The sequence below is a fragment of the Alnus glutinosa genome, chromosome 7 (assembly GCF_958979055.1).
Source record: "Alnus glutinosa chromosome 7, dhAlnGlut1.1, whole genome shotgun sequence".
NCBI classification, from domain to species: Eukaryota; Viridiplantae; Streptophyta; class Magnoliopsida; order Fagales; family Betulaceae; genus Alnus; species Alnus glutinosa.
In genome coordinates, this window is record NC_084892.1 from 8,956,562 (window position 1) to 8,982,810 (window position 26,249).

The window sequence follows — 26,249 nt, forward strand, 5'->3', positions numbered from 1 at the left end:
ATGATGATTTATTTTATAGTTCAGATTAAGGTTTACAAACCTAATGTAATATATGTTGTTACGTTATTTAATTTTTTTTAAAATAATATAACATCATATACATAATTATATACAACAAAATAAAACCTTAACCATAAAATAAATTATCTCCTCCCCTATGGTTGAAATAGAGAGATTCCTACTCCATCATACAGTATCCTCCCATTTTTATCCATTTTCGATCTTTACTTATTTAATATAAGCAGGTTCTGCCTCCATTTTTATTTATTTATTTAATTTCCAATCACGAGGGCCCAGCCGAAAAAGAAACAAGCAAGTAAAATAATAAGCTGTCAATTTTCAACTTACGAGGAGGTTTGGGGAAGGTGCAGCCTAAGGGTCAAAAGTAGTTGAGCTTGTGGCTGTGCCTGTTCTACAAAACATAAATCAAATTATAATAACATAATATTAATACAGATTTAATAATGTGGCAGCCAACCATTTGTCCTTTAGCATATATATGGTTTAAATTAAGTTTAAACTATTGTTAAACCTTAGGGTTCGTTTGCCTGATAGAAAATCTATTTTCTCCCTTAAGAGCATTTCTAAAATAACTTTTCTAGTAGCTTCACCAAATTTTACTCACCAAAATAACTAAAAATTACTTTTTTTCTATTCTGGTGAGCCACTTTATTAAAATTCCCCCAGCAGCCTCACCATTTTAACTAGTCAATATTCACTATTCCATTTAAATAATAATTTTTTCATATTTATTTATTTTTTCTCTATATAATCTTTTTACAAAAAATCATTCGTATCTATGAAATAAGGACATTATCGTGTGAGAGATGGGAGATAGGAGAGAAGAAAATGAGAGAAAAAAGAATAAAAGTGTGTTAATCATGTGAGAGAGAAAGGTGAAACAAAATTTGGTGAGTGGGTTGTTGAATGAAAATGACTCATCTAATTTGGTTAGTAATTTCAATCATCAATTTTTTTTTGTTAAAATGGTAAGGCTGCTGGGAGTGGTTTTTCAGGATTTTCATCAAATTGGCTCACCAAAATAGCTAAAAAACTATTTTGGTGAGGCTACTAGGAATGCTCTAATGCTGGCATTTTCATCCGGCTAGCTAAAAATTAACCCAAATGTTATTTTGGTTAGCTAAGATGTTAAAATGTGACAAAACATTCCGCTTAAAGCTGCTAAAAAAAAAATAATTAAAATCTCTAATATTCTTTTTCCTCTCATAAAAAGAATAAAGAAATTTTTGAAAATAAATATTTAAATAGAATAGTAAAAATAAATAACTAAAATAGAGAACTGTAGATATTTCGAAAAAGGTAAGTAGTTAAAATAAAAAATGTAAAAATAAAAAGTAAAGTTACTGAGCTGGATGTAAATGCGCCACCTGCCTCTCATTCATAAACATCTCCATCAATTTCTTTTGAGAGCACCACCTCGCCATTTATTGGGTTGAATAATAAAACTTATCAAAAACAAAAGAACTGGCATTTTTTTCCTTAATTAGTTGAACTTTGCTGTCATAATTAACAAAAAAAAAAAAAAAAACCTTTTGTACATATGTACTTTATAGAATTAAGGAATGCTAATTGCTACGTACATAACTCTCATTTCACTGGAATGATATGACAATGGCCCCGTTTGAAAACCACTTTCCCCTGGCCTTCCCTCCCCTTCCTTTCACTTCTCTCAAAAAACATCAACTTCAAAATATTCTTAATTTTTTTTCACTTTTTATATCATATCAACACTTTCTTATTACTTTCTAAATAAAAAACTCACTACAATACATTTTTTTTTTTTTTTTTTTTCACTTTTCCATATAAATTTTTCAATTTTATATCACATCAATTTTAATTTTCAATCATTCAAAAAAAAAAAAAACACAAGGGAGGGGAGAGTAAGGGGGTTTTCATACGGGGCCACTGCTCCATTAACATTTATGAAAAAGAAAAAAAAAACAAAAGTTAATGGACATATTGAGACAAGAGTTATAAGCATTAATCAAGAGACAAAAGTTACAACTTATAAGCACTCAAGAGACAAGAGTTACAAATCTCTTTTACTTCTACATTAACAACAATAAATCCAATTTATCATCTTGTAACTTTTGTATCTTAAATCATGATTGTAACTCTTGTCTCTTGAGTGCTTGTAACTCGTGCCTCAATAGAACAGTTCTACATCAACTCAGTAAGATAAGAGATAAGTATTTAGAATTACAATATAAAATTATATCTTTCTTAATGATATGACATGCACACACTTTTACCCATTTTATTACTCCACTTGGTGTAATTAATTAACTAGCTTGACCCTTCACACCCACAAATTTTTTCATAAATTATTGTATGCGACTAATTTTATAGTTTTATGTATAGATGTGAACTGTAATTACAGATAAGTTAGAAAGTGAAGAGTCTCTTCATATATATATATATATATATATATATATATATATATATAACCCTGGTGAGCCCTCACCTAAGCCATTTTGAACATTTTCAACCCTCAAAACAAACATTACCCTAGCCACCACTCCCATCTATGGTCCATATTCAATATAATAAGATAGACCAATGGCCGTGCACGCATATGCCACCACATTCAAATAATGTCCTCTCGAATTTACACAATCACCCCCAACTTTCCACACTTTCCCCACCATACCCACCTCCCTTTTCCCCTACTTATATCCCTCACATTCCCTCTATACCCAACCGCAACAAATCTTAGTACAGAGAAACAACAATGGGTTCTCTCCCACAGATAGTAGAGGACTGCATGGGCTTCCTCCAGCTCTACAGCGACGGCACCGTTTTCCGCCTCAAAGACATCAACTTCAACACCCCTGTCGTCCACGACAACTCCATCCTCTTCAAAGACTGTGTTTTCGACGAGAAACTCAACCTCCATTTGCGCATGTATAAGCCCACGTCGACAAAATCCACTACCACTTGTAACAAGTTCCCAATCATTGTCTACATACACGGTGGTGGCTTTTGCTTTGGCTCCTGCCGATGGCCCAACTCTCACAACTGCTGCGTTCGGCTGGCGTCCGGGCTCGGCGCGGTTGTTATCTCGCCGGACTATCGGCTGGCGCCAGAGCACCGGCTGCCGGCAGCCATGGACGACGCGGTGAGTGCAGTGAGGTGGCTCCAGAGGCAGGCTCTGAGCCAGAGTGGCGGCGATGCATGGTTGAGTGGTGGTGCGGTTGACTTTGGCAGAGTTTTTGTAGCAGGGGACTCGTCTGGAGGGAACATTGCACACCATTTGGCTGTCCGGTTCGGGATCGGTTCGACCGAGGTGGAGCCGGTTCGCGTACGAGGTTACGTTCTGTTGGCGCCGTTTTTTGGTGGAGAGGTCAGGACCAAGTCAGAGGAGGGGCCGAGTGAGGAATTCTTGAGCTTGGAGATACTTGACAGGTAATTGTAAATTTTGTTTTAGTTGTTGGATACCTGTTGTGTTTATGTTTGTGTTGACACTACTTATAACTTGAGAAATTGGAGGTATAGTTTAAAGCAATTAATTTCATTTTTGGGATTTTTTTTTTTTTTTAATAAATGTTATTCAGTAGGCTGTTATAGTATTGCTATATGAATGAGATAGCGTAACAGTAAAAATCAATTATTGATTTTTCTTTTTACAAATCTTTGATGATCAAAAGGCTGATATTCACTGTCACGTTATCCCTATCATATGACGGTCGTATAACAGTTTACTAAATATTATTATTTTTTCTTTTTTATTCAATGTGTTGTGCATTCTTAATTGGATGGAAAATTTTCTCGGTACTAAATTTTTATCACAACATATTCATTTACAAACTCACGTGACATCTAACATTTCATAAAAATTAATGAGTCTCATGCATAGGTAGTCCACAATTTAGTGATTGAGATGATAAATGTCACATTAATTTGTTATGAACTTAGTAAAATAAGAATAATGCTACTTTTTACACCTATTTCACACAACGCGTTTCAACTAACTTTTCATATTAATTAAAAAAAACAATTTCTCTGAATATTTCTCTAGCTTTTAATGTCATAAAAGTTTTGACATGTACAGATATGTTTAATCATGAACTATATATATAACAAGTTGTGATTGTCATTGCTCCCAAGAGTAGGGAAAGAAAAAGAAGTTAGCATAAAAAGGGAAACCAAAAGAGAAAAAGAAAACAATGAAGGCCAGGTTATAGGTCAAATGCAATGTTAGAGGTGATTGTAAGAAGAAAAAGGAATTTGTAACCGACTAACCGCTTCTCTCCGGCCTTGGAGAAAAACTTTTGAAGGGTCCGTTGATGATCATGGGCCACTTTTTTGTTTGGTGAGAAATGAAAGGCATCTCAATATTATTTATTTTTGATATATAAATATATATATACATGATTGGGAGTGGTCCGTACTTGTAAAAGGTGAAGCAACTTGGAACGTCACTCCTATCATGGAAATACCTTTGAATGTCACTAATCACGATCCACGAGCCACGACATTTTAGTCATTTTGTTCTCATCTATTCTACCCTTATTCCTATGAATTGACCTCCAATTTAGTACTAGATACCTTTTTACAACTGTCGGGTCTACCTAGTGTTTTTTATTTATTTTTAATAAATTTATTATTCACATTCATTTTATCAGTTATCACACCCTCGGCCGCTTCATATATGTTGATATTGCATTAATTAAATAGCTACTTGGAAAAAAACAAAAAAACAAAAAATGAGTTTCCATGGTTTCGCTTAGAAACAGAATTTAAATGACAGTCAAATATATGGGTCAAATGAAATTACAAAACTTTTAGAATTTTTTATTTTATTTTATTTTATTTTATAACTAAGAACATATATATACTTAAGGAAATAATTGAATCCAATTTAAGGTCTCTCAGCACAATCATCCAAAATTGAAATTAGAGGAGGCACATGGTAGTGGGGGAAAGTTTTTAATGAGAAGTTCTTGAAAATCTTGTAGGTGCCTAAAGAAAATTGTCTAGAATAGGATAAGAGTATGAGTAAATGCTAGATCGAGGTCTAACAAAATTTTCCCACAGATTGTGGTCGGCAAAAGACACGTATATAATAAGGCAACTAGCTAGGTGAACTCTTTTATTTTACTTTATTTTTTGTTTCAAAAAGTATGTCTTCCTTTTTGACCTTGATACCTACACCGAATTGCGTATTCCAGGATCTCGACCATTCTTTCAAAATGGAGCAGTGATTGGGAGGGGACGTTTTACCGTCCCCTGCCCGCCCCTTTTAATTAAAAAACAATTTTTTTGTTCAAAAAGTCAGTTGGGGGACGGTAAAACATCCCCCAAAAACCAGTGCTCTTCAAAATGAACTTCATAAATTTAGTTATGCCAACTTCTAAAAAAAATAATAAAAAATTAAAGGATAATCTTAAGATGGTTAGCCACCTCTTCAAGATTGGTCGACCGCTCTTCACTTTTAAAGGAGTGGTTAGACACCCAAAAGTATTGTTAGCTAGGATAGGCCGACCACCTTATCAACGTTTAAAGGATTGGTCAACCATATATTTAAAGTGTGTTATTTGGGTGGATTGAACATTCTTAGAGGAGGGAGTGTGAAGCGACTACCCCTAAGCCCATCACCCATGGACGGCTCCAGAGTGGTGTACATTGAGTGTTTGGGGGTGGCTTGAATGGTCCGACCACCCTAACCCTCTCTTTGATGTGGCTTATCACCCTCTCAAATATGGTAAAACTATGAGATGGCCGACCACCATTAGTCTTTCTTACTTGTTGTTTTTGTTTTTGTTTTATTTTTTTAAATGATGGCTCATTTTGCCCAGTTTAGACTATTTATTTTAAATAAATGGTCTAAATTTTTATAATTACATGCTCGGGAAAGATAATTGTAGAGAGACCTCAATCCTAATTTGCAAGTTGGACAATAATTTTCTCTATTTTAAGTAAAATAAAAATGAGTTATTTTATAATCAAAATTTTATTTTATTACATATATAACTGTATATATAATATATCACATTATTTAAAATTTAGAACTTTTAAATAATATAACAATATATACTACACCTTTAAATCTGTAAGAGGATCTGTTCCCGAGCAGGTGTCTTATCGCAATAACATATGGAAACAATAAATTTTGGGTTTAAGAACGTGAGCAAATTCAATACCATAATTATAGTTCCATAGGCCAAAATTAAGAACACATGTGGAGAGTATGTGAGTAAGATTAGAACACGTGGCTTGTTTCTAGTGGAGCTTGTTTGATACCACTTGGCAGTGGTATCAAAACATGTCAAATCAGCGAATCTCTAAAAAATCATATGTTGAGAGGTGTTATTGTCCGAAACTTTTTGTTTTCGGTATTCTATTGGTTTCTTTTTTCTTGATGAATCATTCAATTGCTTTTCTTAGCCATCACCAATCACCATATTTGACCGTAGAAAGAGTCGCTTGGAGTACTTAATTTGGATAAACATTAATTAATCTTAAATGAATTTATATGATTTAATTAATTTCCTTATTTATTTATTTATTTTTGTAGTTTTTGTAATTTTGTATGAACCATAAGATGTTCAAATTAAGATATATTCTAAGGTGCGGATTGAAATCGATCTCCAGCAATCTCGATCCGATCCCCGTCTGAATTGCAAGAAATCCCCGACGAGGCTCATCATAGTGGAAATGGAATATATATATATAAAACTGTTTGAGGATTCAATTCTTGTCACACTTGTAAAATAATTAAAAAGGTATACATGCAAGGGATTTTTTGTCAAATGAAATCTACCTTTAGTTGATATGGTAGGTAGTAAATCAGCTAATGCATGCCCTGTGTATGATGTATCATGTTTAGTATATATATGTTTAATTTTATGATAATAAAAAAAATTGTTTTCCTGTATATATTATTGTGAACAGATTTTGGAGGCTGTCGATGCCGGTGGGAGAGAATAGAGACCACCCATTGGCGAACCCATGGGGAGGTGGCGGCTCGAGCCTTGAAAAGGTGGCGCTTGCCCCGATTTTAGTGGTCGTCGGAGGAAGTGAACTGCTGAAAGATAGAGCGGAGGAGTATGCGAAGAGGCTGAAAGAAGCAGGGAAGGAGATTGAGTACGTGGAGTTTGAGGGAAAGCAGCATGGTTTCTTTACCAATCATCCCTTCTCAGAAGTTGCAAATGAAGTCATCCAGCTTATCAAACAGTTTATGTTTGAAAATTCTGACCGGGAGATCATGATCAGTTAGAATTAATCATGTTGGTTCATGATCAGCTTGATCTTATTATGTATTTAGTGAGAGATTGTGAGTGCAAATAAAAGTGGGCATGCATGGGAAATGAAACCCTAGTTATCCTTAGAGTTATTGTATAACAAGTAAATGAAACTGGTGATTGCAGGCTGGCTTCAGCTCCGGTGAAATTATAAAATTTTTGTTTCTATATATATATTTAGACATGTTTGAAGTTATAACATGTAACGCTTGTCTAGAGTGAATTATCGTGGATGTCGACTGCAGAGCGTAATGGTTAAATGAAATTTTAACCACATATATATAAGCTCTTGGACACCGTACGTCTCTTTGTAAGCCGGTTTTTAAAGGTGAATTAATTGTATATGGGCTTGTATCATCTATCTTAATTTCCTCTTATTTTTGTTATGAAAGGTTAAATAATATTAATTGCTTTCACTCTTAAAGCAGGATTAATGAGGCTTGTAGCTATATATCTTGAAAAACATGCAATTCAGACACATGGATTATGGAAAGGGCTCAGGATTAGTGTTCCAAATAAAAAGCACTATTTTGTGTGGGTAAATTACCCTAGCTCACAGTACCATTTCTGGTCATTGATACAATTCTATTGAAAACATTACCAATAATATATAGTATCCAATTATTTTAATAAAAAAAAAAATGTAGCCTCTAAAGCTTTCAATTGTACGTGGATATAGGCCATACACTGAATCACACAATTTCCGTTACTACGTATTTTTCTTTCGCTACATTTATCTATCTCTTTATTTTGTTCTGAAATTCTACGCAAAATTTTAACTTTGCAGATAATTAATGAAGAGAATGATATACATACATACATATACATGGAAAGTTCTAAAATGAAGCAGGCTAGGGATGGATCTTGTGGATGACCATGAATTCAGTTGTTGATGAGTACAAGAGACATGAGAAGATAATTGAAAGGACAGTGCAACGTATTTAGATGGAAAATCACTCCAATAATGATTCTGGTCAACACTTAAATAATCAGATTGTAATTAATTTGGATTACATTCGATCGATATATATATATATGTGGTGATAGCCATGATATCATTATTACAATTTGTAGTGATTTGTGAGCTCATTGTACGTACCATGATGATTTGTTATGGCCTTCATTCAATATTCATAACTCTCCACAGCAAAAACTACTGCTCCATCACATGGAATATTGCCACCATCAATGGACATGCATGTCACCCAGCTTCTTGTATACATGCTCATCCAAAACCCATCACTCTCACGCTTACCATAATACAGAAATTGTGCTTGTCTTATTGTTAGCAGCCTTTTTAGGAGATTTGGTGGGTCCGAAATCGGCTGACTTGATTTTTAATTTTATCCCCGATTTTTGTGTAGGAAATTGATTTAGTCGATCTCATCCTTATCCCCCTATTAATTAAACAATAATTATCCCAAAAGCCATTGTCCATTGAGTTGGGATGATCGACAAACACATAATTATAGATATCTATATATATATTGGTAATTCATAATTAAGGTCCACGAGGCTATCATATTTCCAGCCTCCAGCGGTCGATCGAAGATTAGTTCTTAAAATAAAATAAAATATCTGCTCACGTATGCATAGAAACATGGTTTCTTCCATCGCTATCTTCTTTAGTTTAATCCCATGAGCTTTGGTCCATAATGACTCCATATATATACATGGCAGAAAGATTTTGCTTAGCATACGTATGCATATAAAGAAACGTGGTTTCGTCCATCGTTTTCTCTTATATCTTCTTTTAATCCCACGAGCTTTGGTCCATAGGCCCAAAACATGGCGCGATTTTTACGCAAATATGTAGTGGGAAAGTTCGTACAAAATTCTACCTTGGATTTGCGACCGCGGAAGATTAGGCTTCTGTCGTACGCTTTGTTTTTTTTAGGGTTCAGATGTAATTTGAGTGCTTCATTAAATAAATAAATAAATATAATCTAGATCCTTAAAAGAGTACTGGCCATAATTCAATTCTTAACAAGAACAAGTCATATAGCCTAATATTTTGAATGGGCTTTATTCTAATTATATATCTTTGAAAATCATAAAAGAAAATGAGACTAATGTCCACGTCTTTCAACTAAATGCTAAGGTTGCATATGCGGACGTGGTTATTGGCTATATCCGCATTCGTGCAATTACTTATTGTATCCGCACAATTTTTGAATGCGGATATTATCCGCTATCCGTGTATCTAGTAATTGGCATATTTTAGTCTTTTGGATTTTCTGTGGGCCATATTAGGTAATAAGGATATTTTAGTCTTTTGAATTTTTTGTGAGTCTCTATCAGAGCATATTTTAAACGATTTTGAAAATAATTTGGATCTATTTTTAGTATTTTGGGCCTTTTTTAGTATTTTTTTTTAAGTCATAAACATCGCCCTATACTAAATCTAAAACGTCATTTTGGTGTTAAACACCAAAACAGCGTCGTTTCGGTGAATATATATATATATATATATATATATATATATATATATATATATATATATATATATATATATATATATATATATATATGTGTGTGTGTGTATGTGTTATAAATTTATATATATATATAGTGTATTCGAATGAGGTCATTAATCGCATCCGCATACCCTAAAACTAATATATGCGTATGCGGATAGCTGCAAGAAATATCATCCCGCATGTACAGCCCTACTAAATTTATAATCATAAATATATCACTATTTTTCATTTTGGAAAAAGCTAAAAGGGTTATCTAAATTTTTATTTTCTTTTAAGACTCTGTTTGCTTCGACGTAAAATGTTTTTTGTCGAAAAATATTTTTAATGAGAAAAATAATTTTCCTAAAAATATTTTTTGGCGTTTATCTCGTATGGAAAATGAGCGATAGTGGAAAACGGCCGGCAACTTCTGGTAACTTTTAGCGGAGGTCCGAAGAACTCTGGCGATTTGAGAAGTTGAAACTCAAGCTCGAAAAAATGTTTACAATTTTAAAAAATGAAACCATTTTATAGAAATAAAAGAAGCTTTTTTGTTTAAACCAAAAATGTTTTCATTTTGACTATTATTTTTTTGTTTATTGTTGCATAAATTATTTTCTAGAAATTATTTTATATCAAAACAAAGAACTTAAAAGTGAGGTTTTGATAGATTGGGAAGTTATGTAATTTGTTTGAGGTAAGGGAAGTTATGTAATTGATTGGTTGGCTTGAAGCTAAATTAAAGTATTCTGCATCATCAACTAACATTTCAAAATTAAGGTATATTGTGGATAATGATACCGAAAGTGAACCTATTGGTATGTCCATTTCAATTTAAGTTTGTTAAGCGATAAATATTTCTAAACTTTTTCATTTTCAATTAGTAAAGGTTGATCCCAATGATTGTTAAAGTCACAATCAAATCCCCCCACCCCCATTAAAGGAAACGAGAATCCTAAATGTATAAAATCTTTGCACTTCTTCTATTCTGCCTAGCTGCTTTCCCGTTTTGATTATTGTCAGATTTTAAATATAAAAAGATTCTAATTCTTTTTTAACATATTTTATATCTTCTTTTAATTGATTTGTTAGTCTTAAATCATTAAACAAATTGAATTCTATATGTTTTATTATAAAATCTCCATAATTATTGTGATCATTATTATTTATTTATTTATTTTTTTAACTTTATGGGCAAAATAATTAGGTAATCCTTTTATAAATTTTTCTTTCCAATAAAAGACTCTATTATTCATTCTGATTAATATTCTTGAAAGAAATACATCTCTAAAATTTGTTAAAGTATGGTATTTTAAATGTTCTAAATTATCATAAATATTTTTCCTATATACTGATAGATTTTCTACAAAATATTATAGGATTGCAAATATTAAAGCATCTTCTTCAGATTGATTTGCTACTTGATGATATAATCTATTATCATCTTTATAAACATTTGCTAATATCATTATTTCATGTAAAATATTCAAAATTTCGTATTCTGATAAACCATTCAAAATTTCATATTTTGATAAACCATCTATATTCCATTCATACAAAGCATCAGCTGTGTAAGCAGCTCTTATTCCTAATTCTTTTTCTTCAAATTGTATATCTGGAGGTTTAGGATACCAATCATTCTTAGGTATTTGATCATTTCCTGAAATCATTTTATTTAGATCTAAATTTTTTAATTGAGATCGTAATTCATTAATGTAAGATTCATCATATACTTCTGTTTCTTCATGTGATTCTTTTATAGTTAAAATCTCTTTATTATGTTTTGAGGTAGAAGCATAATTTTTTGTTTTAAAAGTATCAACTTTTTTAGAAATTCCTTCTAATAATTATGTATTATTATTTTTTAAAGATAATTGTAAATTTGGAGGAGTTTCATATAATAAGAGTCTTTCAGTTTCTTTTTCTTGATTTTCAATTTTTAATGGATTTATCTGATTTTCAATTCTTCTTTTTCTCATCAAGATTTATTATACATGTATTTGTAAAATTATTTTGCTGTATGATATTATTATCATCACTAGGACTAACTTTTTTAAGCGGAGGAGTAACTAATTGTGATTCTTTATGTCTAAGGCTTAATGATTCATTAGGAGTATATTCTTTATGAATAATTTCATTAGGTAAAGGATTTTTAAAATTATTTTGTTGTATAATATTATTCATATTTTTATTATCATCATTAAGACTTGTTATTTTAAGAGGAGAAACAATTATTTGTGATTTTAGATGTGTGAGGGTTGTAGATTCAGAAGGAGGGTATTCTTTCTGAGTAGTTTGAGTATTTTCAATTTCTACTAATATTATCTTCTCTAGTGTTAATTTTTTCATAATTATGCTCAAACCAAGGGAAGAAATATATATCTGTTTTTGTTTCATTCATATGATTATACCATCTAGTTCTTATACAATTTTGCTCTATTTGTGAAAACTTATTAAAAAACCATGTTCTCTTATAATCATATTCAGGAGACATAAAATCTTTTCTTAATTTTTCTTTATTTATCTCATAATTTCTTTTTATTTCATAATCTCTAATTATCATCATGATTTGTGAATCTCTCATAACCCTAAGTTCTTCATTAGTTATGACATTATCACTACTATCAATAGAAGAAAACTTATGAAATCTAGAGGAAGAGCTCCTAAAGAACGAATTCATAATTTGCTTTAACACTCTAAGTTTTCAGTAATCAGTTTCAAACTACTAATTGGACCACTGCCTGGACCACCCTCAACGGTCTCCTGGCAAACGGGCTAAACCAATGGCCTTACGCTAAACCAACGCTAGCAAGATTTAATTCTTGATCCATGATACAAATTTCTTCATTATTTATGACATTATCACTACTATCAGAAGAAGAAGGTATATGAGATCCATATGCTCAAATGATAACCAATGATTCTAAGATTTTCATAATAATCAGAAATATAATTTAAGCTTATTAGAAATCTCTGTAACTGATTTTTGTCTTTTATTTCATCAGGAAGTTTATTTGCAAATTGTAATGATCTATTTATAGGGATAATAATATTTTGAACAATATTATGACCAAGAAACGAATATTATTCTGAAATAAACTAATTTTAGTTGGTGAAACTACTAATCCATTATTTTTTATGATTTGGACATCATCTATGTATACAATGGAGAAGTTGATAAAATGAATGAAAATATCATTCATAATATTTTGAAATTCACTGGGAGCATTTTTTAATCCAAATGGCATATCATTCCATTCATAATGTCCAAATGGTACTGTAAAAGCAGTTTTATATCTATCATTTTTATCTATTTGGATTTGTCAAAATCTACTTTTCATATCAAATTTTGAAAATATAGTAGCATCATATAATCTTGAAAGTAAATGTTTTTTATTGGGAATTAGATATCTTATCCATTTGAAAGCTTCATTTAGCGATTTATAATTTATAACTAGTCTAGGGGTTCCTCTTTCTAATTCAGCATTTTGTTGAACATAAAAAACTGAACAATTCCAAGGTGATTTGCTTTTCCTTATTAGACTTTTTTGTAATAAATCTTGGATTTCTTTTTTGCAATATTCTAATAATTCTTGATTCATTTGAATAGGTCTAGCTTTTGTTGGTATTGTTTTCTCATCAAAGTTTGATTCATAAGGTAATTGGACAACATGATTCTTTCTATACCAAAAAGCATTTGGAATGTTAGCACAAATTTCTAATTCTATTTTTTCTTGAAAATTTTTAATTTTTTGTTTTAATAATGGATCATTTAATTGTTCTTTTATTCTTTTATATTTTAAGTCTTGTTTTAAAAACATTATTTGTTTTTCTTTTCTGTTTCTTATTTGTTTGGAAATAACATTAATATCTTTAGCCATTAGTGGTAAAATAAATCTGAATAAGATTTTCTTTCTCATAATTTCAGTACTAATTCCTTCTTCTGTAATTTTTATTAAAGGATCGAATAATGCTAAAAATGAATTCCCTAATATTATTCTTGGTATAATTCCTTTTTGAATATAATTTATATCTGTACCTGAATCTAATAATGCTATAGTTGTAATTTGAAATTCAGCATTAATTATTAATGTTACTTCAACATACCATTTTTGAAAGATTATTCTATTTATAAGATTAATGAATAATTCATTATCTACTGAATTTTGTTTGGTTTCATAATTATCTTGAACCTCTTTGATTTTAAATTTATTATTATCTTGTAAGATTTCATTAATTTGTTGTTTTTCTGTTTGTAGTGTTATAATTTTTTGTACTAATTGTTCATTAGAGATTTTAAAATTATATTTTAATTCTTGTTTTATATTATTTATTTCAAATTTTAAATCTTGAACTGTAATAGGACATTTTTCTTTTTTAAATCTATTAGAAACATTAGTAAGATTATAATTTATGCTATTAGTAATAATTTTCTCTTTTTGACTAATTTGTGGTAAATACTTTATTTTTGTTTCTGGATCTTCAATTTGATCTATTAATTCTAATATTATTCTTTCTCTTTTTAAAGTATTTATATCTTTTCTACAGGTACACATATTCTTATTTTTGCAGAAACAAAATCCTATTTCGTTATCAGAATATTCATCATCTTTAGATGTAGTATTGTTATCATCAATTTGTAATAATTCTTCAGATTTTGTATCAGATTCAGATAATATATTTAAAGGTTGAGATTTGTAATTTATCATCAATATTAAGTTCTTTAATTTTTACTTTTACTTTGCAATTATTTTTATAATGACTAATTTGACCATATACAGGTTGTTTCCTATTATGCTTAAATTTATTAGAATTTTTTGTAAATTTACATTTGCTACTATCATCATTTCATGTAAGACATTCAAAATTTCATATTTGATAAACCATCTATATATTTTTATGAATATTATGAGATCATTAATTATATTGATATTTATAATAACTATATATACAACCATTCAACTTCTACTAGAATTATGAATGGTTACAACTATTCACCTTTTAACATTTTATATTTAATATATTGTAAGATCTCTTCAACTATCTCATTATTATTGTCTTTAATTATGAATGCCTCTTCAATGTCTTCATTGATATGCTTGTCATTACTTGTGTGAGTTATATCTTTAACAATTATAATTTGGTTTGTTATTTCTGCTCAAATTTGTTCATCACACTTATTTTACATCGGTTGATATAGCGTGTTTAAGTAGCTTTTTTCTTTCTTTTTTTTTTTTTTTTTTTTTTTTTTTTTTTCCCCTGTAAGTAGCTAATATAAAAAGCTACTTAAAACATGTCATATTAACCGATGTAAAATGAGTATCAGTTAGTAGGGGTGAAAATGCGGATGCGGATGTAATTATTAGCAATATCCGCATCTGCATAATGCAGTCATCACTTTTAGGTATCCGTGTCCGCATCCTCATCACGTAATTATTATCTGCATCCACGCGGTTATTACGGATATTGAATGTGGTTATTATTTGCTATTCACATATCAGGTAATAGTCGTTTTAGGTCTTGAAATTGTAATTCTTACTTCTAGTATAAAGAAAAAGACATTTTTTATAGTTGAACAATAGTATTCAGATCACACTTGCTAATCATTTTACCATTAAATTTCTATTTCATACATTATTTAGCTTTCAGAATCATCTATTTATAGTTGGTAAAGGAAAAATATATATATATATATATATATATATATATATATATACACACGCATATGAGGTAACACCAAAAAAATGTCATTTTTTAATAAATTAAATTAAATATATATAATGTATATACTATATATAAATGGTATGCTGATACGGTTAATATGTAGAATTTGGACTAATATGTAGTACATACATTATATATATATATGGTGTTATTTGCATCTACATATGTGGTTAATAGTTTTTGCTAATTGCATTCGCATACGCAGATAATGGATAACAGACAGGTGCAAATAGAGGATACAAGCGGTTATTATCTACCTGTATTTTTACCCATTTCAGTCACGATCGGAACTAGAACTTGAGGGGAGGGGAGGGGAGGGGGAACAAACTTTTTTTTTTAAAAAAAAAGGGGTGAAAAGTAAATCTTGTAAGGAAGAAACATATATTTTTTTTTTAAATTTGGGGTGGCCGAAGATTCCTCACCCATTAAGGTGGTTCCGCCCCTAGTGCTGATCAATATGAAATGGGTGTGATTACTTGGCTGCTTGCTTCAAGCACAAATAGGACTTCCTTGATTGGACCCAAAGCAAGTCAGCCATATTGGATAATTGTGAATGGGGGAGCCCTTATGCTTAGAAAGTCAGCCATATTGGAGTATATTGGGCCGTTATGAAAATAGTAACAGAATTTTGCTAAAAATTTAGACAGCAGAGAACATTATATTGGGCCGAAACACGGGTTTTGAAACAAGTCCTCGGCCCACACAATATTACTCCAAAATTCCGTGCATTGAAGGTTTCATAATTTCTTAGCTTTTTATATTATCAAAAGTTCTTAAATTATTAATTGTAATTTTCAACTTAAATGACTAAGATTTACCAACTCAGTTTTTCATTATTTATTTATTTTTTCTAAATTTTTTATTAGGGTATTTTTATCATTTTTGGTACAGATATTTGTATTTCCTTTTGAATTGGATTCTGTTTTAGCTCTTTTTTCTTTGCCTGTCTTAGCTTTTGTGAATGTATATTTGGATTTTAGTATATTAAAATTTATTTTGGAAGCTAGGATGTTTCTCTTTTTACATAAATTTTTGTCGAAAACTCATAAATATCTGTTGTAGAAATAATTTCAGTTGTCTGATTTTGTCCAAAACTAAAAAATATTTTAATTATATAATTGTTTTTGTTAGAGCATTCCTAGCAATTACCTTGAGGTTGCTTTCCTTCCTTAAAGTTGCTTGAAAATTTTCAAAAAGATCACTTACAGCAACTTCTCTATAAGTTCCCTAAACATTTTTTTTTTTAATTCTTCTCGGCTATCATGAAAGATTAGGGAGAACTCCCTTGGACACATATATAGTCTTTGATTAAGTTCCCTAAACATTGAGTGTGCTACAGTGTTACCCAATGTGTAGAGAAGCTCTATCGTTTATTTTAATATAAAATATTTTTCTTTTCTCTTTCCTTTCTCATCTCTTTGGCTTTTATTGAGAATTGTGTTAAAATTTTGTACAAAACGTAGTGGTAGGTAAGGAACTTGTATTTTGTAAAGAAAAAATATTTAATTGGTGTAAGGCCCAATTTCTTCACCTTTTGAGAATCCAAGCAAGGCCTATCTGCGAGTCCAAGGAGACACATCTCAAAACTCCCATGGATATATTCACTAAGAGAAATGTTACATGTATTTAAACTTTTACAAAAGAAGCCTTACTAACTGATGTGAAACTTATTCATTGGAGATGATTAAAATAATTAATAAAAAAAAATGCTACAAGTACCAATGAATAAGCTCTATATTATATCTTAGTAAGAGAAAGAGAGAGGTGCATTATTCTATGATTTCTATCTGATAATGCAACACGATGGCCGTCGACGGGTGAGAGTTTAATTCATTCTGTGCAAGATGGCATTCAAGTAATTACACAAAACGATTTAAATAATTGCAAATTAGAACCTGCAAAACCACTCCCCATTCTCTAAACTCTTAACTTCTCCAAATTTCCCATTTTAACCTCATCAGCCAAACCCTCCTCCCCAAGCTTCCTCAACCCTTTACTCAAAACCTTAACCACATACTCATCCGCCGCAAAGCTCGACCCCCATCCACTCCTCTTCATCATCCCGTAGATCCTGACCGTCGATTCCCTCCTCCCAGCACCAATCACCGCCTTTAACAACCTGATCAGCCCCTTATCATCACACTGTATCCCACCGCCGCCATCTCCCTCCTCCATGTCACGGATCACGCGGTCGATATCCTCCACCATCCCGTTCCTCGCAAGGGCGGATGCCACGTCGGCGTAGAGAGATAGGTCGGCCCGGTATTCCGACCGGAAGGCGGAGAAGGCGTGGAGAGCGAGGGCGCACTGGTCCTGGCGTAGGAGCTCGCGTAGGGTAGCGAGGAGGTCGGACTTGAGCAAGCGGGTGAGGGTTTTGGAGAGGAAGGCTGGGAGTTGGGTGGGGTCGGAGGACTTGTGGGCTCGCTTGAGGGCTTGGATGGCGTTGATGGCTTCGATGCTTAGGATCCGGCCCTTCATCAGGGGCCCACGGTTGGACCGTGGTCCGCATCGTATGGGAGCGTAGCTGGTGGGTCTGAGAGTGGTGGTGATTGGGTTTGGAGGGCGGTAGGGTTTGAGGGAGGTGAGGCTTTGGTGCAGAGTGGAAGCCATGAGTGAAGGGTTTGGAGAGGAGGAGATAACAGAGTTGAGGGATCAGGGAAGGGGATGATTAGAAGTTTTGGGGTTTGAACGCCAAATGACGATTTTGCCACTAAAGAAAAACAAAGGTTCATCCTCAGATCAAGATTTATAAGGGAGGATTGTTGGAGAAAAGTGAGGGTCTGAGAGTAATTATGTAAGAATTGGAAGGAATTCTGATCTTGGGTTCAGTGATCTCGGGCGCCACGTGGGAGGGGGGGGGTGGGGATAATTTATTTCCGAACGTGGATTAAATGGAAGCCGTTGATTGTGATTACAAGACTCGTTTCTGTCAGCATGAATTTTCATCTGTTATCCACAGTCTGCATCCAACGGTAGTGAACGCGAGCATTACAACTTAAATGATCTTAAAAAAGCACCGTAAAACTTTATATAAGAAATCAATAAATTGAAGAAGATATTGTCTATACGCAAATATTTTACCTTTAAATGATATAGAGTTAGTGTACCTCATAGCATCCCCATCAAGCTCTTCAAAATTTTCTTTAAATTTAACTTAAACAATCTACTTTTTTGATTTTATCTCTCACTTTTGAAACATTTCTTACATAAAACTCTTTAAATATTTCTCCATTTTAATTATATATTGTTTTTTATTAGTTTGGAAACCAACCAATTTAACTATATAAACATCAAAATTTCTTACCAAAAATAATCTCACCAAAATCGGCTACCCAGAGAATCGAAATCTCAAAATTAGCCAAACATCAACACAATACCAGAGAATCAGCCAAACATCAACACATGCAATACCAAAATCACTATATCGGTCAAACCAATTCGAGCTCAAACACAAGATGAATCGAAACCCTAAATTCAAGGTCAAACACGAGATGAATTGAAACCCACAATTTCAAACCCTAAATCAATTTTTTTTTTTTAAATGAATCGAAACCCTAAATCAATTGAAACCAATTTATGAAACTCACATTTGAGAAGGGAAATTCGAGGTCAAAAGCAAGATTGTCTGGGTTCTCGGCGTTGTCTGGGTTCTCGACTTTCAGGCGTTTTGGCGTTGTCTGGTTCTCGGCGTTCTCAGCATTTCGGCGTTGTCTGGGTTATCGGTGTTCCGGCGTTCTCTGTGTTGTCTGGGTTCTCGGCTTTCAGGCGTTTTGGGGTTGTCTGGTTCTAGGCGTTCTTAGCGTTTCGGTGTTCCGGCGTTGTTTGGATTATCGGCGTTCTCGGTGTTCTTTGCATCTATATCGTCAACCTTGTCAAGCCCAAATTCTCAGAAAAGGAAAAGGAACAAGGAAAGGAAAGGGCGGCCGAGGAAGAGAGGGGAGAAATCCTCAGAAAAGGAAACGGAACAAGAAAAGGAAAGGAAAGAGGCGCCGAGGAAGAAAGGGAAGAAGCGGGAAAGAAAAAAAAATTATTAAAAAACAAATGGCATGAAGAAATCTGGAGCCAAATTTGGAGATGGATTCTGACATAACTTATTTTGGTGAAATGATGAAGAGCTTGATGCAGATGTGGTTTTCTGAAATTTCACCAAAATTTGGTTAAACATTTGAAATGCCGAGTTTGATGAGGATGCTCTCAATTTTTAATTTTTAAAAAAATGTGAAATTGTTTACATAGTTTGATACACAAACTCTAAATTTTAACCATAAAATAGAGAGCAAGGGCGGAATAGAGATTTTTGGCGTGGGTCACGAACCTCTATACATGTACATAGTCTCTCTATATGTGTGCACCCGTATTTATGTAAAATAAAAATAGATAAATCTTAAACTTAATTTCACATCAATTCATAAGGCATAACTTATACAAAACTTACATGTCTATAAATTCATCTTTAAAAAAAACTTCCATTTCGAATACAAAAGTTTTCTAATTTGCTATAGACATGTACAAAAAAAATCTAAAAAGGAACTTGGCATCTCTTTCGAATTATGCTCAACGGCAGTCTTTCATGAAATAAAATTTATTCATTATTATCTTTGTAGTGAAATTCTTAGCAAATTTTTTTTTTCTCAATATAAACTACCAAATGATCTGATAGAAATTCATCTTCTAATACGTAATTTAGTTTTTACAAGTTTCATAGTAGAAAAAGCTTGTTCAATAGTGACAGTAGAAACATAGAGAGTCAACACCAGACGAATCAACCTGTCAATCAAATTATATATCTTTGAGTTTCTCGAAATTGCTAATCTTCTACATAACTCAAATAAAGTAGACATATTTTGAAAATCCTGATGTTTTGGCACATCAAGCCTATAATGCTGCAATTGAAAATCCAAATTGATTATTTCTTGCTTAGTGAAATCTTGAGGATAAAACTTTTCAACTAAGTTTCATATATCATCAATCTTAAACGATTTGAATCCATCTTTAGGGCTTAAAGTTGTGCTAAGAATAAGAGGTTCCTCTGCATGCTCACTAAATCTATTCTTCAGTTCTTACAATTAGAAGTCTATTGCAGCAGTAAATATATCAATTCTAAAATAATGATCTATTGTCATTGAAGATTCTTCATCTTGGTCGCCGATGGGATATTCTTCAAGCTCTAGTGTAACGAGTATTCATATCAGGAACATCAATTTTTTTTTTTTTTTTTTTTTTCTTTTTCACAAAATGATTTAATAGTATCAAGCAAAGGTCCCCAATACTCTTCATTTCTCAACTTCTGAATAAATAATTTTGTAGTTGAAACTGCACTCATGGCATTTAAAATGTCTTAAGAATTTTGTTGCAAAGCTTGGCAAAGAGAATTAGTGAGTCCTGTAATCTATTTAATCAAATGCAAAATCAAAACAAATTCAAATGATGTTAATACTATATAAGCTGTTTCAACATCACCAAGCTGAGAATAGGCGATTCACTCATTTGAGATAGTATCTAGAACTGAGTAAGTTACACGACACATTCTTATCATGTTACAAACAAAATGAAAATGAGAAGATCATTGAGTATCTCCAAGTCGTTGTTGCAAAGTACCAATTTGGTTTGTTTTTTCTCAATTTCATTAGAAACAATCATACTTTGTATCTCGGCAACTTGAGAAGATTGCAATTCATCATTGCGTTTTGAAGAACCAACAATAATATTGATATATAATAGAAGCCAAATGGACAAAGAACTGATGAATATATTTTGCTTATCTAGATGCTGCATCTAAAGCTAATTGTAACTTATAAGTAAAGCAATGCATATAATATGCATATTAACATTCTCTAAGAAATAAAGCTTGTAGATCATTTTATTCACTACGTATAGTACTGCTTCCATCATATCACCAACCTTGAATATTCTCAATTTAGAGATCGTAACAAGAAATGACATCACATATTTCAATTTTTTAAAGTTAATGTAGTAGTCTCTTTGACATGGATAATATGGAATAATTTCTCTATAATAAAACCATATTTATCAACAAACCTCAAAATAATAGTCATTTGCTTCATTTTTTACTCATCCCGAGCTTCATCAACAAAAATGCAAGTTTTGACATTCCAATTTCTTTACAAACCACATCCATTACTTTAGTTGCAAGATTCTTTTTGAATTTTGGATGATGTATAGCATTCTATGGAACATTTTTCAAGACAACTCCAACAACTTTTTCATTATAAGTTGCTAAGAAATTTATTGATTCAATGTAGTTGCCTTGCTTTTTTGAGTCAGAGTTTTCATGATGACTTTTAAATGGACATGCTTGGAATGCTAGACATCTAATACCATCTACTAAAGTTTTGCCGCAACCGATTATTCTCTATTTCTTGTAATGATTGTTTTTCAATTAACTTGCCAATATGTTGTGATAAATCATTACAACATTTCACAGTAATTTTATCTGGTAAATTTGGATCTTTCCCACATGTCCCATTAAAGGACAAATCATTCAATTGTTCACATTTCTCCAATTGTTAAAACCTTTCCCTATAAATGCATTTGATCTCGGATGGCCTGTCAAATTCTTAGCAAAAATATAACATGAATGACAAAATATGGTATTTTTTGAAGGTGAGTACTTCAACTAATTTGAGTATGTCTTGAACTAAGAAGCTTAAAATCGACAATGATGATAATCCAATCCTAAAGGCGGATATTATGGAAGATTGGGTTGGTATAGACCAGCTTTAAGATAAACATGTCACATTTCATTTTGTAAATTAATAGGAAATTCTCATATTTGCGGACGTAATCTTGGATCACGTTCCAAAGACGGAGCATCATTTATTCAGGTTGAATTCTTGGATATTTAGGAGGCCGCTAATCAGTTAATGGAGCATTGAGAACCGTTACTAATGGTCTATCTAAAGTTGTATTAACCTCTGAATTACTCGCATCTTTTTCTTAAAGAATAAATCAATTGTTTTTAGTTTGCCCATATTTTCTAAGTTGTAAGAATAATTTATGGATCAAGATTAATTAACCTGAAAAATGCCTAGAAGTATGAGATTTTTGTTAGAATTTTTTATCCAAAATAGTTCTTATTATTATTAATAAGCGAAAGAGCAACAAACAAATTAATAATGTAAAGATGATTGAATTCAATCCCACAATACAGAGACTTATTGGAAATATGGTGATCATTCTCAACGATCGTGCATGTCTTGTTTTTTAGGTACGTCATACCAAAAGAGTTGATTAGAATTGCCCTCTATCACAACTTTTTAGCATTTCATCTATATGCCTTTTTAAATGTTATTACTGTTCAAAATAGTTTTTTTTAAAAAAAATTTATAATTAACATGTGAAAAGTACAGATATATTTTTTTTAATAATTTTATGACATACTTTTTAAGTAGTTGAACTACTATAAAAATTAATTAAGTGCTTAATTCTCACATATTCAAAACACATAACAAATTTATAAAGTAATTTTTCTTTTCAATCCAATTTAAAAAAATTTCTGTCCTTTCAATAAAGGTTAATTATTCTTTAAGCCCACGAAAAAGGTGAATTATTTAAGTGACTATTCAATATGCTGTAAAAGCAATAAACCTATATATCATATATCTTCACTGCCTTTGAACGGTTGGAGCCCATAGCTCCCGATGACGTCCAACAACGTGGGTCATTCCCATGATACCAACACCACCTGCCTAATCTTGAAAAAACTTCCATAATTGCCGACGTGTGAGGTAGTCCTGTTTCTCACTTATAGGGCTGTACAAGCGGTTGCAGTTAGCGGTTATGAATTTTAACAATCGCAACTGATCTGCTTAGGCAGTTAACGGTTATTTTATAACTAGAGGTTAGCGATTATTAAATCCTATAACCGGCGGTTGATAACCGTTTTTTATATGTGGACTTTTGAGCCGGTTTTTAGGCTTTTTTTAACTTTTAATTTTTTAAAAAAGAGCTTATCAAATAAGTAATCGAAAGAATCTATGTTGTATCCATTGACAAAGGTACTGTAATCCTCAATTCCCTATAAAATTAAACAATATATACCAAGAAAAGTGTAAAGAATTCTATATCCATATTCATAAATGAACTTAAAAAAAGAAAATGGTATAAGTTGCATAATAAGCTTACCAATTCAAATACCCATTTGGTGGATGAGATTTCCATCAAACCCGCTTAATTTTGTTACCTTAAAGATGAATTGTACGTAGGACCTTGGGAAAAATTGAATAAGGCACCGGAATCTTAGATTTAAAGGCTCAAAGGTAGTGATTTGAACTTTTTTTGCAGATTTTAAGATATTAATAATAAATTGTGATCCCAAGTATAATCTTCTTTGCTTGTTATCAAAGATAATAAAAATTTTAGAGCGGATGAAAGATTTTTTTTTTTTAATAAAATTAAATACATCACTTTGTGTATCGAAGTTATTGTTTTATATTAAATAAGGGTAGGTGGTTAGCGGTTATTAACTACTTACTCATACCCCTAAAACCGCTAACTGCTCCGCTTTAAGCGGTTAGCGGTTATTTATAACCGCCTTCAAAAGCGGTTATACGGTTAGTGGTTACGAGGCGATTATAACCGTCCCGTTTGTACAACCCTATTCACTCGTGAAAATTACATGCTCAACGTCTTGTTACTCCCCGCCTGCATTAAACTACAAAGACCTTAAACTAACAAAAAAAAAAAAAAAAAAGAGGAATATTATTTAGTAGATTATTATAAAATTATTATAGTACTCAATAATATGACAATGAAAATTAGATTTTGGATCAATCATTGTAAAATAAAAATAAAAATTGAGGACTAATTTCCACCCACATTCTCTTGGATGACAATTGAAAATTAAGGATCGCCCACACCAATCATAAGTGTAATTGTTACTTGCCTACATAGTAATTAATAAAGTCTTGTGAAAAATAAAATCTTACGTGAATTTTTATTAATAATATTAGCTAGTACAAGTACATACTATTCAAACAACATACTTTTTAGCTAGCTGGCTAAAATTTATATCACCAACCCTTAAGAAAGCACTAAAAAAGGAAAAAGAAACAAAGAAAAAGGAAAAACTTTACTTATAATTACTGATCTTTCATTATTTTTGAAAAAATGTACATAAACTTTAAAACGTGTCAATTCAGAGCATCCATTTTCCAATTTTTTCCAATTTCAACAATCCGTTAGAATTTTCCGTTAAATCCTATTAAAATTTTCAAAATACCTCTATGTTTATTTTTTTAAAAAAAAATTTTAAAAAAAATTCAAAGATTCAGGTATGGTTATTTTTGCTAATTCCGTTAAATTCTTACCAATACCTAAATCTTAACAATTTTTTTTTTCCTAAAAAAAGGAAGGGTATTTTGAGAATTTAACAGAAAATTCTAACGAATGGTTAAAATTTAAAAAAATTGAAATATGAATATCAAAAATTGACATTTTTTAAAATTTAAGCACATTTTTCAAAAGTGATTAAAAATAAAAAATTATAAGTGAAGTTCTCATGAAGAACAAAGAAAAAAAGAACATTCTAGTAGTTATTCATTGATGAAAGCCTTGATTTGAGACATCATCTCATGGGTTCGAGGTTGAGAGAGCTGGGAGTTGTGCAGAATTTGAAATGAATGCCCTACGCCTTTGTGCATCACTGTTTCCACCTTGGTCCCTGCGCTATTCAATGCGTTGCAAAATTCCAAGTTTCGATCCTTCAATATATCCATCTCCGATATGCATACCATTGTGGTTGGAAGTCTTGAATCACGCAACTTGTCTGAGCCATTTGCGAGAGGGTTGCACCATGCATGGTCCCGGTTCGCCCCTGGAGGTAGGGATAAGCGCCAATATGCATCGGAAACTGGTAGGGTTAGCGCTGAACTAGGCGGTTGATCGGTATGCTTTTCGGACCAAGTTCGCGCCTCTCCTCCAAAGAAAGGTTGGATCAAGATGGTACCTTTGAGACACAACGGCCTTATAATGGTGGATTCGGATGAGCCACTTGACCCTAGCCGTGTGGCCACATTGTAAGCTATGTTGGCTCCTGCACTGTCACCGGCTAGGTACACGCTGGAAAGACTGCAATGCTTCACCCACCATTTGTGCTCCCTAGAGCCACTTAGAGCTTGCTGTTTCACCCACATAAGAGTGTTGAGACCATCCTCATATGCAGCAGGGAGACGGTTCTCAGGGGCTAAACGATAATTTACAGAGATAATCACGCAATTCGCTTTGGAAGCAAGGTTGGACAAAAACTCGTTGTAACAGCTCCAAGCAGCAGAGCCGACACAAAATCCACCTCCATGAAAAAAAACAAGCAATGGAAGCTTCCCAGGGCAGCTCGGGAGATACATGCGCGCCCATAAGCCGGTGCACTTATCGATTACAACGTCTTTTGCTGTAACACCACGCTCCAATGCTATGGTGCAGGGGACAATAGTGACAATCGGCGGCCTTTCGACGTGTCCATCTATGTACACTCTAAGGAGACCTTCAATCTCTTCAAAGACTCCTCCATGTTGGTGACTGTTCTTGAAAACTTGGAGGGAAACGGCAGCCATTCTTTTTGTTCTGATCGTGAAATGAAATGAATAGAATGGTGTTTGTAGTATATATGAATGTTATGCCTTAAGGGGTCTTTATATAGGAAACAACTAGAGGTTCGGCCGAAGAAAAAGCTTCAAGTGGGTAGTCAAGCTCGCCATTTGTCTTCACTTGGCTTCTCATGATATATATGATGCAAAAAATTCACATTTCTCAATCCTTTAGTTAATTACATATCATATGTATA

General features: G+C 32.2%; 3 protein-coding genes across 3 annotated transcripts; 1 reads left to right on the forward strand and 2 right to left on the reverse strand.

Annotated features, from left to right (window-relative positions):
- Positions 1-2,708: 2,708 nt before the first annotated feature.
- Positions 2,709-7,439, forward strand: LOC133872475 (carboxylesterase 15). The gene is made up of 2 exons (XM_062309982.1): positions 2,709-3,426; positions 6,916-7,439. Exons 1-2 carry the CDS (start codon positions 2,753-2,755, stop codon positions 7,238-7,240), a joined length of 999 nt encoding a protein of 332 aa, XP_062165966.1. The 5' UTR covers positions 2,709-2,752; the 3' UTR covers positions 7,241-7,439.
- A 9,813-nt stretch (positions 7,440-17,252) lies between these two features.
- LOC133873023 (protein THYLAKOID ASSEMBLY 8, chloroplastic) lies at positions 17,253-18,211 on the reverse strand. Its single transcript, XM_062310736.1, has one exon. The coding sequence runs from the start codon at positions 18,056-18,058 to the stop codon at positions 17,366-17,368; it is 693 nt and encodes a 230-aa protein (XP_062166720.1). The 5' UTR covers positions 18,059-18,211; the 3' UTR covers positions 17,253-17,365.
- Positions 18,212-25,002: 6,791 nt separating this feature from the next.
- Positions 25,003-26,028, reverse strand: LOC133872396 (probable carboxylesterase 17). Its single transcript, XM_062309899.1, has one exon. The coding sequence runs from the start codon at positions 26,017-26,019 to the stop codon at positions 25,003-25,005; it is 1,017 nt and encodes a 338-aa protein (XP_062165883.1). The 5' UTR covers positions 26,020-26,028.
- Positions 26,029-26,249: the final 221 nt, after the last annotated feature.